The sequence below is a fragment of the Mus caroli genome, unplaced genomic scaffold (genome assembly GCF_978045245.1).
Source record: "Mus caroli unplaced genomic scaffold, Mus_caroli_1 scaffold_1, whole genome shotgun sequence".
In the NCBI taxonomy this organism is placed as follows: Eukaryota; Metazoa; Chordata; class Mammalia; order Rodentia; family Muridae; genus Mus; species Mus caroli.
The window spans coordinates 10,578,694-10,593,149 of NW_028227256.1; the positions used below are offsets into that span (position 1 = coordinate 10,578,694).

The 14,456-nt window shown below is 41.3% G+C and overlaps 1 protein-coding gene across 1 annotated transcript in view; it reads right to left on the reverse strand.

Moving 5' to 3' along the window:
* Positions 1–12,285: 12,285 nt before the first annotated feature.
* Positions 12,286–14,456, reverse strand: part of Lactb2 (lactamase beta 2) — a 36,120-nt gene continuing 33,949 nt past the window's right edge. Inside the window, exon 7 of the mRNA XM_021159551.3 lies at positions 12,286–14,321. Coding sequence (XP_021015210.1) covers positions 14,278–14,321 — 44 coding nt within the window. The 3' untranslated portion in view covers positions 12,286–14,277. The remainder of the gene's footprint in view (positions 14,322–14,456) is intronic.

Genomic DNA, 14,456 nt, shown 5'->3' on the forward strand with positions numbered 1-14,456 from the left:
AAAATGTATTTTGTCAGAACAATAGAGATCTGACACATGGACATTTGTGATCGTCCTTCTGACTGTGCTTGCTTGCATACGCGCGTGCATATGTCTATGTGCATGTATGTTGCTATTTTCTCTTTTCATTCAGGACCTGAAGAGGTGGTGCATTGTGGGATCTCAGAAAGGAGTAATGATAAACATGTGGCCAATCTATTGTAAATAATCAGTAGCAAAGAATTGAAATTTCCAAGGAAAAATGCCCAATATATTTATCATTCTTCCTCAGACACCTGTGACCCCTTGCTGTGATTGCCTGGTCCCCGTTAAGTCTTTCTAAACTTCCCGCAGCTCTCTGACCCAGAACTCTTTCATTAGCTTCTCACAATCCATTTTCCCATAGGTCATGTACTTTCCCACTGTTGTGGGATGCAGATTTTCTCACTAGATTCCACAGAGCTAATGTGGGCCAGTTTGTCTGCTCATTTAATAAAGTCTTACTAGCCACACCAAGCTCACTTGTGAGCCTCCTTTCAGCCTCTGGAGTAGTGGGCATATACAGTGAAGTAGCCGTTGTACTTGGATGGGCCTTTTACTTTGATTAAAATGTTTTATTATTTATATTTTAAGTATAAAACACATTAAAACAATTAAAAATTGAAAATGCTACACAAGTATATGCTATAAAGTTTCCACTGCTATCTCCTTTCTCTTAGCTACCTATAAGTTTTTCCGAGATGTAACCAATGCTATTGTTTCCTTGATAGTTTTGGTGGGTTTTCAAAGATAGTACTCATATAGAAGCAAGTGCATCTGGCATGCATGGGGCCCTGGGCTCCATTCCCAGCATGGCATAAAAATTGGTGCGTTAGCACAGACATCTTCTAATTCCTATCCTTGAGGCAGGAGGATCAGAAGTTCAAGGTCATCTGCAGCTACATAGTATGTTCTCAAAGGCAAAACCAAAAGAAAACGCAAATACACTTAGTACCCTCCATCAGGTTTTCATTTTCATTCTGAATTTGTGTATTCATGTAGGATCTTTGTTAGGGTTTCTATTGCTGTGAAGAGACACCATGACTGTGACAACTGTTATAAAGAAAAATATTTAGTTGGGGGCTGCCTTCCAGTTTCAGACTTTTATTAGTTTATTACACTATCATGGCAGAAAGCATGGCAGGCTGCAGGTAGCTGTGGTGCTGGAGAAGGAACTGAAAGTTCTACATTGAGATTGGCAGGCAGCAGGAAGAGAAAATGCCACACGGGGCCTGGCTTGGGCATCTGAGACCTCAAAGCGTGGCCCAATGACACATTTTCTCCAACAAGGCCACATCTCCATATAGTCCTTCCCCGAGGGCCTGTGGGGTCATTTTCTTTACAATGTCTGCATGCAGGCTGAGCTGATGTTCCTTTTCTTTTTCAAGATGTTTACTTTTTTATTTATGCTTATGTGAGTGTGTGCATGTATGTCTGTGTATCACATGCATGCAGTGCCTGCAAAGGCCAGATAAGGGCATCCAGCTACCCAGAACTGGAGTTACAAATGGTTGTGAACCACGGTGTGGGTGCTAGAAATCAAAGCCTGTCCTCTTATGCTCTTAACCACAGAGCCATGTCTTCAGTCTCCAGGAAGAACTGATTTCTTGGTTAGCGCTCCAAATTTTGTAGTGTTTTCCCAACTAAAAGAAAACATCCCAACACTATAAGAGCTGGAGTTTGGTAGAAAGACTGCTAACAATAAGGATTTTACTATTCTGACATTGCCTAGAAGCAGGTAGAAAGTTTCATTCTAGTTCGTCCCTCTGACTAGCATGTAGACGTGTGAAGGAGGGGGTAGTGGTAACTGAAAGGATTCAGAATCTTTGCACATGCATCTTCCCTCATTTCTTTCAGGATTCCAGTTTTCCACTATTAGCCATTTCACAGACTTCCTGAAGTGGCAACCTAGATAGAAAAATGCTCAAAGTTCCCCAGAAGAGTAGGTTTGCAGAGGCAGGCACCGTGATGTACACTTGTAGTTTCAGGACTCAGAGTCTGAGTGAGGCCTGAGGGTCAGTTTCAGGCCAGCCTCGGCCTGAACTTGGAGAGTTAAGGTCAGCTTGCATTAAAAAATGACCATGTCTTAGGAAAGACTCGGGGTGCCTAGTCACTGTGCTGCAGCGAACCACTGACCTGTGAAGCATCGTTCACACAGGCAGAAAGGAAGCCTGTGCAGTAAGCACTGTTTTTGGGAGTGTGTGTCTGCACTCTAGTTGCAAGGCTAGGCGGGACACTAACATGGGACCTGTTCTCTTGGCCTCATGCGCTGGCCTGAAGAATGAGTAGTAAGCCTGTATAAACCACGGAATCCTTTCCATAAGACTGTTGCATACCGAAGCTAGAAAAGCCAGTTAGTTGTTCCTACTGGGCAGGGTGCCCACAGCCAACTCCCCCATCTTGTGCATAAGCCCATTGAAGTCTTTGATATGTAAATTAGAAGGGAAGCGGAGACTCTGGTCTTCAGCCTGGCCCCCTCTCATCCTTGATGGTCAGTTTGCCATCCGTTTCTATGTTCTAAATGCTCATGCAGCCTCATGCCAGGTGCTTCCATGCACGTCGGACTTGGATCTGTAGTGAAATTCATCTTGCCTCTCTTCCCCACAGTGTGCAGCAGAACCTGTTCTGAACAGCCTCTCACTGTGTATCAGCAGAGTCAGACCTCAGCTGCAGCTTCCTCACGCTTCTTTCTACCTGGCTCCCGCTTTCAAAGATCAAACAGGTGTTTGGGTACTATTTCTTTCTTTTTTTCAGTTCTATTTCTTTTCTCCCCCCCCAACCCCCTCCCCCACCGCTTCCCCTGAAATGTACATGGGGTTGCCTGACCATGTGGCAGCTAGAGGTTGGTACTGGGCACCCCTCCCCTCTATCTCTTCTCCATCTTAATTCTCAGACATGGTTGCTCATGGAGCCCCAAACTGTATAGACCTGCTAGACAGTGGACTTAAAAGAGCCTCCTGCCTTTCTGTCTTCTCCAATGCTGGGATTATAGGTATACACCACCATGACTGCCTTTTTCCATAGGTGCTGGAGATCCAAATTCCAGGTTTCATGGTTTCCAATTGAGCCGTGCTGCTACTTCATCTGGTGTTTTTATCTCTCCTTTTAAGTAGCATTCATGTCTGCAGTCCTCTATTCCTTTGAAACCCCTCTCTGCTTTTGTCTTTCCCATTTTGCACTGCAAAATCACTGTAAAACATCACCATGCCCAGTGCTCCTGTTTATAAGATTCTGGGCAGATGGCTGTTCAGAACAACTATCACAAGGGCTGGTCAATAGCACAAGAGAACATGGCAAAAACTTAGGGTAATTATCTGCTTAGCTATTCCTTTCAGTTCTGTGCCAGACACAAAAAAGCTACTCAGTTACAAACAATCTGAGGTTTCTAATAGAGAGAAGGCAGAGGTGCTGGAAGGTGCTGGACTGTATAAAATCCCGAGTAAACAGAAAATGAGTAATTCAGAGCTACTGGGTATATTGAATGCAGGAGTGAGGTTCTTGAAACAGAGGGCCAGCACTTCTATAATGGCAGGAGACAAACATTTGCTTCAGAGACAAAGTAATCCTAGATAATTCTATTCATGGTGCTAGGCCCTGGAACCTGAATTGCATGCTGTTCTGAGTAATGAGGTGACACTGCATATGGTCCTGTTCTGAGCAACTCAGAGCATGAGTGTGCTATTTAATGTGTCATGACTGTTAGTCACTCAGGAGCCCTGTGGTTTATCAGCACTTCAAGACTGTGGTCAGTGTTTGTATGCAGGTAACCTTGGTTTTACTTAGCACGTTCAAAGCACAAATGTAGTTATGTCAGCAACTCAGATATGCCCAAGAGCAGCTGGAGAGTGCATCTCTTCAGAGAACATATGGTAAGATACTTGGAGGAAGAGACCAGAGTACTTATTTTTTCTTCTTCTGAATGGGGCCTAATTATGTAGCCCTAGCTGGCATGGAACGCAGTGGTGGCATCAAGCACACAGAGATCCGTGTACTATTATGCCCAAGTGCTGGGATCAAATGCATGTGTCATCACAGCTGGCTGTGCACATATCTTTATTATCCTACATGGGATTAGAGATGTATTGCTATCATTGCTAATGTCTTACTGTGTCTTTTATAAATCAAACTATTATAGGTATGTGTTGGGGCTGGCCTGCGGCTCTCATGTCCGGGTTTGAGCCTGGGAGGCATCTTGGAGCTGAAAGAAAAGGAATCTAGGTGGAAGAGAGAGAGAGAAATGGAACCAAGACAGGATTCTGATCAGGGCTCAACTTTAATAGCGGCAGACATGCTTTATAAGGGAGATGGGTGGCCCATTCCCAGTCAAGCCAAGTTTCTTGTGAAGTTGTCAGAATTGCCTTTTAGCAGGAACTCGCAAAATTCACAGTTCAGTGTTAACTCCAGAAAATCTTGGAGAACCGGCCTCAGGCAGGTAGCAGGCAGTGGCACATCAAAGGAGAGGGATGAGAAGCAGCACAGCGGGTGGCTCCGCCTCAGTGGCAGATGGTCTAAACCAGACTGTCTAGGCTGAAGGAGGTTACATTCCTCCCCCCTTTAAATAATATTAAACAAAACTGGACTGAGGCATAAAATTTATTTATGCTCTATAGTCCTGCCTGGGAGTTATGGTGGCTGGCGGCTCTGCCTGTCTTAGGAAATCTTAGATCCTCTCGAATCATCCATATCTGTCATAGGAGTGTACGTGCAGCTTGTTTGTGTTTATTTTACACAAAACATGGCTCTGTGGTGTATTATTAACAGCCACGGCCTCTTGGCATATACCCTTGTCTTAGATTGGTATGATTCTGAGATCCGTGTGCCCATCATTGACTGTCAGGCTCTCATAGCACACCATACTCCCAATTCAGATCAAAGCCACAATATGTACTTAGAATGCTTCTTGATGGAGATTAATAACTGCCACCTGCACTGTTGGAGGCAAGGTTTTACTCCTGCTGCAGTCAGGCTGAACGATGGCTGACCTGCTTGAGAAACAAAGGTGGGACAGTGAAAAGCAACAGTATAAAAGCTGCTTTGAAGAAGTCCAGGTACTCCATTCAGTTGCAAATTAGCAACAATCAAGCTCAGGCTCTGGCCTCCTGGTGTGGGGGAGCTGGCTTTGAGAATTAGCAGAAAGGCCAGAGATTCTCTGGAAGTGGAGGCTGAGCCCCAAATTAACTTGCTAGGTAATTAAGAATGTTAGCTATCTTCAATAGGAATCTCTAATATTGGAATTATTACTAGACCAGTCTAAGATTGAGTTAGACTAACTGGTCACATTGAAGAAAAGAGGAGAATCATTATAACTCTATTAAATGACTAATCTTTCTAAGTCAGAATACACAGTCTCTGACGCTCTTTTTACCATAAAGTTAAAAAGCTTGAAGCAAGGCATCTTCGTTTGTCCAAACTGGAAAAATGTCAAGCAAGAATGGGTCGAAAACATGTACCCAATTTAGTTTCCTTGTTACTAAAGTCAGGGCACAGAGCGAACTTACCTGCCAGCCTGTCACACGGATTAGCCATCATGCTTCTGCAGCATTTTGTGAAGAGAACCTATGCTTTTCCCTTTCCTAATAAGTTAGCTGTTCAGGATCAAGCCATATGCTAATAAGTAGATCCTTTTAAGATACTATAAGGCATTTATTAAATTCTTTGACATCTAAATTTGAAAATTCTAAAAGTATGATTTAAATAATGTACACGGGAATGCACTAAATAATATGCACGAGGATATAATTTTCCCCTTCTTTGTCTTTTAAGAAGCTAAACTTTTAAAGTTCCACAATACCTTGTCCTTGAGAATTAATAATATGTTGACAAAACATCTCAAATACTTGACTGTTATAGTCAGTATTTATGTAACATGGGCAGTGACTAATAGCACTTTCAATTGTTTCTCTTGAAGATCGGTTGTAACTAGAAAGCTTGAAAAGTTATTAATAGTCACATGTGCATAATTTATATATTTATTAATCAGAAATAGGAGCATTTATCTGCAGCAATTTATTAAGTATAAGTCCTCAAGAATTAACACTATTATGTGGAAACAAGTAGTAACTGAGGACACTAATAGCACAGAATTTTTTATAATTTGATATGCACAATTTCTAAGAATATTAAAATATTATCTTAAACCATAACTATTTTGAATATATAAAGAATGAGATTATATATCTAATCTATCTTATATGTAGGACCTATAGACTGCCTGAGATATAAATCTAGCATGGCATTGCTTTAAGATGTCCAGGCAATCTAGAACAATTTATTAAAAGGACAGCATTTTTTCTTATGAGTTGTATATGCATAAGAAATTGCAAATTTGAGAATTAATAGCATCCGAGGGATGAACAATCTTAAGCGATTGGAGCTCGAAGATATAATATTGACTATTAATCCACAAATTAAGGTTTGATTGTTCAACATTTTAAAACACCATCCACAGCACACAACTTAATTATCTGTGCTGAAGCAGGGGGAAGATCAAAAGAATAAACGTGTGATCTAATTCACATCTACTTATTTCCCATAGAGGGGTTGTTTTTAAACACAATAATTTATAGAAGATACAAAAGCATGCATAAAAACAATTTTTAACTTATCTTTGGGATATTGATTGCCAATTTTATTTAAAATGATGGTATGCAATAGATCAATTATTAATATTCTTTAATAACCAAATTAATAGCTGTTTGGAACAAGGAACAGACACTTTGTCAGGTTCCTAAGACACAATTTTTGTTATAGGTTTTCTAAAATACCCGAATATATCTTAAAATTCTTTATTAGCACCACAGTAGTTTTAATAGGGTGCTGAAACTGTGCTTTGAGGTGAGCGCCACCTTGGCCCCGCCCACCTGCCTTGTCCCGGCTCTACCGTCTGGGCCCCATACCCACTGGGCACCTCGGGAGGACCGTTTGCCATCATCCTTTTCATCCCTGCCCTAGCCGAACCTTGGTTGCTCCCATCATGGTGTGTGGAACCACTCTGAAAAGAACTCTGGATTTCAACCTGCTGCTGAGCCCCACATCTCGGTGCATGCCTTACACAGCGCCGCCTTTGGCTGCCTCCGAAAGGTGTTTGTGTGCTGAGCAGGGCCAGGGCCCTGTCCACCAAGTGTGCTGCTGTGATGTCAAGTGGCAGTGCCGCGGCCCTGGCCCTGGCAGGGGAGCACCCCGAGTCTTAGCAGGGGGGAAAATACGACTACCCTGACGGGGACAGGAGGAGTCTCATGGGGCAATGGCGAGCAAGGCCCTCCCCTGAGTTCCCTACGCACACTTTCTGGCGGCCTCCCATGTCACCATGTTCAGGGAAAGCTGTGTTCCCAAAGGCCCCGCCTGTAGCAGTCAGCAGCCCGCTGGCCAGGAGCCAAAGAATACAGAAAATAAAGGGGGTAGGAAGTTACAGCAGGCAAAGTACCTAAAAGTTACCTGACAGGAAACAAAGGAATGACTTCAAAAGGATTAACAGGAACCAGATACATGTTTACAGTAAGGATAAAGCGGCTCTGCTTAGGGTCAGCTTGATGACAGCTAAGGTTTTAAGTAAACTTCCCTTGAGAGGCATTAGCTAATAAAATACTTTCCACTTAGAAAACAATATACACTGAAAGATTCAAACTCTTGGCTTCTTGTATAGCAGCAGAAATGATAAAAATTTCTTACATAATGTAGACCTATATTTAGCCATACCTAGAGGCAACATTTCCAAGTGGTTACAAACTCACTAGAAGCAAACCCTTTACAATTATTAAGATGCGAAGGAAAAAACAAACTTTTAGATCTATAATAACTATATAAAAGGTAGGCAAGCCAGATTGTAATGCCTTTATAAATTTTACAGTCTGATTGACCCTTTATAAACTTTGAATTTGAACTTTATAAGAACAGCATCTGGCTAGATCTGCAAAAGTGCTCCTTTAGCTAAAAGAAAATTCCCCTGGAGGCAAGGAAAGCTTCTTTAGGCACCGTTTGCAAGACCAAAGAAAGTCACACAAACCTCACTGAGGCTGCTCGGAGCTTAGTTCCTCCTGCCATGAGGACAGATTTTAGAACTACTAAGTTTCTTTTGCAATATTAGACCATAACTACAACTTTGGGAAAGCAAAACCCAATTTCAAAACAATTTATCATCTTTAGAATCAATATTAGAAGCATTACTATCATGTTATGAAGTTTGGCTGCCAACTTATACCTGTGAATGCATGACAGTGTAAGGTTTAATGATTCATTAAAGAGACATGGCTGTAAAACTTATCTTTAAATTTACTTTCTAGAATAAGAATCACATTAAATATTATCTCAGCTAGAAGTATCTTAGGAGGCCCAGTTTTTTGGCCCGCTTATGCCACGTGTTTGAAAAACTCCTGAGTTGCCAATTTAAGGCTAACCTTCTGTTACCAATGTAACAGTTATTTAATCTTAACCTATAACTTATGAGCTGATTGTGAAGACACACAGAGCACATTACCAGTAAAAAAAACCAAATGAAGCAGCTACACTTAGACCAATCAGAGAATATTAATTTTTCTAGCTATAATTATAAAAGAAAAAGCACTTTGTCATTAGCTAAACGCAATAATCACGATTGCAGAGAATTTTCTTAGGAAAAAAACCATCTAACAGCTGTTTCATCCCCAAACCATGAGGCTGCAGACTTGCTTTAAAAAAAAAAAAAACAACAACAACAAAAAAAACCCCCAGCAATTCCAGCAGGGCCCCTCCTGCTGTGCCTGATCCTGGCTAAAGCATGTGGCTTTGCTTATACCAGCCATCTTTTGTTTTCTAACATGAACACAGAACATTCAGTCATTCAGACTAGACACGAACACACATGAATTGAACACGTGGACAGACCGGCACACCAGACATTAGAGAAGACCTTAGACAAAAACACAAAGAGGGCAGAGAATTTCTGCTGTAGGGCCCAGAGAGAATAAAGCAGGGCGTCCCTGATTCTCTCTGTCTCTGGGAGAGTTTTCCTTCTGCCTGATGCAGTTCTTAGACTGCGGCCAATCCGCCTGATTATTAAATCCAATCCCTTTTATCTCTTTCACCTAAAAAGCAGCTCTGGAAGCTGTGGCTGACTGCCTGTTACGTTCCTAGATCCTGATATCACTGCTGCACCTAAGCAAATCCAGCACGTGGGTTTAGCACTGTTCCAGCTTAGCCCGTACTACACCTAGCAACCTTTCTGCTTGTTGCTTCTCGTGTTCTGGTATGAATTTTCTTTAATTCTTTTCTTCTTCCATGGAACCCCAAACCAGCAGTGTTTCTTCCAAATGTCTTCTGCCATTCCCAGGCCCCGCCCACGTGGGACGCCAATTTGTTGGGGCCGGCCTGTGGCTCTCATGTCCAAGTTCAAACCTGGGAGGCATCTTGGAGCTGAAAGAAAAGGAATCTAGGCGGAAGAGAGAGAGAAATGGAACCAAGACAGGATTCTGATCAAGGCTCAACTTTAATAGCGGCAGACACGCTTTATAAAGGAGAGGGGAGGCCCATTCCCAGTCAAGCCAAGTTTCTTGTGAAGTTGTCAGAATTGCCTTTTAGCAGGAACTCGTCAAATTCACAGTTTGGTGTTAACTCCAGAAAATCTTGGAGAACCGGTTCAGCCTCAGGCAGGTAGCAGGCAGTGGCACATCAAAGGAGAGGGATGAGAAGCAGCACAGCGGGTGGCTCCGCCTCAGTGGCAGATGGTCTAAACCAGACTGTCTAGGCTGAAGGAGGTTACTGGTGTGTGTGTGTAGGATTTAATATCATCTGTGGAATCAGGTATCCAGTGAAGGTAATATATTCCCTACAGATAAATATTATTCCATTGTGCAAAGCATGGGAGAAATTAATATACACATAATGTCTGTCTGTCTGCCTGCTTATCTGTCTGTCTGTCTGTCTATCTATCTATCTATCTATCTATCTATCTATCTATCTATCTATCTATCTATCTATCCTGGTTGCTTTTGTGTGCCAACTTTGACACAGGCTGGAGTTATCACAGAGAAAGGAGCTTCAGTTGAGGAAACGCCTCCATGAGATCCAGCTGTGGGGCATTTTCTCAATTAGTGATCAAGGCAGGAGAGCCTATTGTGGGTGGTGCCATCCCTGGGCTGGTAGTCTTGGGTCAATAAGAAACCAAGTTGAGCAAGCCAGGGGAAGCAAGCCAGTAAGAAACATACCTCCAAGGCCTCTGCATCAGCTCCTGCTTCCTGACCTGCTTGAGTTCCAGTCCTGACGTCCTTTGGTGATAAACAGCAATGTGGAAGTGTAAACTGAATAAACCCTTTCCTTCTCAACTTAATTCTTGGTCATGATGTTTGTGCAGGAATAGAAACCCTAAGACTCTGTCTGTCTGTCTATCCATCCTCACTTATTTTTGACATAGGGAATTCACTATATGCCCCAGGATGGCCTTGAAGTAGAAATCCTGTAGCTTCATACTCCTGAGTACCACTGGGTTTATAGTTAGGACCCCTTGTTTGTGACTCTAGTACACTGGTTCCAGTGTGATGTTAATGCTCTCATGAGATTCTGATTAACTGTGACTCAATTACAAATACCATAGATTTTGATAGAAATTAGTTCACACACAGGATGCTTTTCTCTGTTTAGGAACACAGATACAGTTTATTCCAATAGGAATAATTTTCCTCATTTAAACAAATCCTGCATTTCCTTCTGGCTACCACTCTCTTTGTAAGACTGAGCTCACATTTCTGTCAGCAGCCTATTATAGACCACTGGCTTACATATTCTTCTTTACTCTCAACAAACATAACTATATATATATATATATATATATCATCTTGATAACAAGCGCTACAGTATCTGGCACAGTCCCCAGTGAAAAGCATTTAATAGATGTCACAGCTTTTATAGCTCTGTTGCTAGAATTTTAAAATGACTAATAGATTTAGTAGTTCCCCATCCTTCCCCTTTGAAAAGATCTTCTTGCAATGTGCACTATCTGAAGTGTGCTGTGGCAATGTGATGACCACATGACTTTTTTTTTTTTTAAAGATTTATTTATTTATTATATGTAAGTTCACTGTAGCTATCTTCAGACACTCCAGAAGAGGGCGCCAGATCTTGTTACGGATGATTGTGAGCCACCATGTGGTTGCTGGGATTTGAACTCTGGACCTTCGGAAGAGCAGTCGGGTGCTCTTACCCACTGAGCCATCTCACCAGCCCATGACTTTTTACTAAAAGAAAAAAATTTTTTTTTCAAGTTTCAAGTCCTGAAATTTGCTCTGTTGACCAGGCTGGCCTCTAACTCAGAGATCTGCCTGCCTCAGCCTCCGAGTGCTGGGATTAAAAAGGCGTGTGCTGGCACCACTTGGCTTTTCACAGATTTTTAGCTCAAAATGTCCCTTTCATTTTCTTCCCCAACATGAGGTAACAGGCATGTCACTGGTTCAGTACGGATGATGACGGCTAGGACTAAGACTGGCTAGGGGTAATGAACTCTGGAGGTAGAACAGGGACCATTTGGACATGTGGGATGGACGCAAACCAAGAAGGATTTTTTTTTTTTTTTTAATTTTCTAATTTGATGAACTGAATGGTGTTTGTAGTCAACCCTCTGGGAAAGAAGAGGAGCTAAGAGGTAAATCTATTCATATACCAATGAAACTAAATTCTCTGTCTAAATTTTATTGATGTGTTACCATTTTTAGTTTTTGCTGGTGGCACTGTGGAAGGCAGTTATTACTGATCACTTTAGGGACACCACTTGGCACTGACTATGCTTTCAGGTTTACAGTGTTTTTGTGGTCAGTGTCACCATTCATGCCCAGAACTTTTTACACTCTTACTGAACCTTGAGTAAGTCTCTGTCCCTTTTCCTCCAAATCACAGCATTCACAATTCTTTCCTTCTATAAATTTTCCTGCTTCATGTAAGCGGAATCCTGATGTTTGCCTTTGGTGTCTTATCTCATGTTCCATTGTGTCTTTGGAATTCATGGACCATCTGTCAGGCATCTCTGTTTTTAAGGTGTTTTTCTATCAGCCCTGCAGATACTGGCTTTGGGAATGATTCTCAGAGTCAGGCTTTGGGAATGATTCTCAGAAGCTGCTCTATCAACTGATTGTAAAGGTCCCAGTTTCTTTGTACCTCAGTGGCTGCTCTCTTTATTTTCAGAAAAAAACAAAATACAACAAAAAACAAAAAACAACAAAAAAACCCCCCAGCTATCCAAATGGGCAGAAAGCTGGAACCTGTTCCGATTTGTGTTTGGCTTTGTATTGGTTAAAGATGAGAAAGTTTTTTTTTAAAGATTTATTTATTTAATTTATGTATGTGAATTTATGTGAATCCATTGTTGCTCTCTTCAGACACACCAGAAGAGGGCATCAGATCCCATTACAGATGGTTGTGAGCCACCATGTGGTTGCTGGGATTTGAATTCCGGACCTCTGGAAGAGCAGTCAGTGTTCTCAACCGCAGAGCCATCTCTCTAGCCCGAGAAACAATTTTTCCTCTTAGGCATCTTCTTTGGAGAAACATTTGTTGTCCATTTGTGAATTGACTGGGCCACTGGCTTTTCATTGCTGAGTTTATAGTTATTTTGTAGTATGGAACACTTCTGGGTATATGACATATTTCCATGGAACAAGAAACAATGTATTCCTGAAAAGCGCACTTCAGTGGGGCTGCTGCCTCAGGAAAGGCATCTCCCTGGAGCTCCCCTCTATTACCTGCAGACAGCTCAGGAGGTTAAAGTCTCTTCTCTCCAGCAATCAGTACTGCTGAGATAACCTTGGGGAGGACCTGCTGAATTATTCAAGTTTCAGAAACTTTTTAAGGCTTGTGAGTTATTTATTTCCTTAGCCCCATTAAGTTTCATTTATTTCCCAAGTGTTAGGAGTCTCCCTCCAGGACGGAATGTTTGGATTTGGAGGAAATTACTATGCAGTACCACTATTCTAACCATTATTTAAGAATGTTATTTATATATTTAAAAGACCTATCTTGCCGTCTTCTAATTAAAAGAAAACACTTTCTAGTATATAATTCATATATAAACGGATGACTATTTCTATACTAAAATATAAAATTGCAAAGCATGCTGTCGTGGGCTGGAGAGATGAGATGGCTCAGCAGTTCTGAGCAATGGCTGTTCTTCTAGAGGACCCAGTTTGATTCTGTGGACAAACATGGTGACTAACACCTGTAACTGCAGTCCCAGGGGATCCAGTGCCCCCTTCTGGCCTCTGTGCACACTGCATGCATGGAGTGCACAGATACTCATGTAGGCAAAATATCCATACACATCAAATAAAAACAAAATTTTAAGGATTACTTATTATTAATCACATAATATTTTAAATTAGTATATTTAGTATTTGTTAATGATCAACTTATGAATTGCTTATGGGATACCGTTATAAGACAATAAACATAGCATAAAACTGTAGAAACAATACTTAAATGATATAATTGATAGAAAAGTGAAATAAACTTGGTATGTAAAAGGCATAGACAAGGGCTGAAGAAAAGAAATGCGTATGCAGATATGTGTGCTGTTGATTGAAGTAGCTAAAGAAAGCAGTATTACTGGCAAATGCTAACAAACAACTGTGGTGGTTTGAATAGAAACGGCCCCCATAGACTCATGTGTTTGAATGCTTGGCCCATAGGGAGTAGCACTATTAGGAGGTGTGGCCTTGTTGGAGGAAGTGTGTCACTGTGGGGGTGGGAGAGTCTCCTCCAGGCTGCCTGCAGAAGATAGTCTCTTTCTGGCTGCCTTCAGATCAAGATGTAGAACTCTCAGCTCCTTTTTCAGCACCATGTCTGTCTGCAGGCTGCCATACTTCCCACCATGATGATACTGGACTGAACCTCTGAACTGTAAGCCAGCCCTAATTAAATGTCTTCCTTTATTGGAGCTGCCTTGGTCATTTTTGTTTTTTACAGCAATAGAAACCCTAATTAAGACAACAATCAAACTCTAAAGTATTAACTGGTTTGAATTGTTCAAAATCTATTATTCTTAATAACCACTTTACTTAATCCATAGAAAATTGAAAAAGTGCTAGATTCTGAATGTCTGGTAAAACCTTCCAAGACCAAGGTTAGGTCAGTAACCTGTCCTCCAGATATAAAATGTAATTTACATATTTTACAAATATCAAGGATTACAAGTATCAAGCGTTATTTTCAAAGTTGTGCATTTGATATTTTCTATAAATATATAATCTATAGTTAAAAGAAAATACCATCTTCTAAAAGCAAGACAACTTCACTGATCTGAAACTAAAGGACGGCTTTCCATTTCTTGACAGGAGTTGTTGTGTAGACTAGAAAAAAAAACAGAAAGTAAAAACAAGAGATGAGTACATCACTGGATTCCACATTTTTTTATAGTAAGGAAAAGTGCACCTTCCTTAGGGGAATTCTGTTGATGACTAGGTAAGCAATATAGCCGAGGCTTC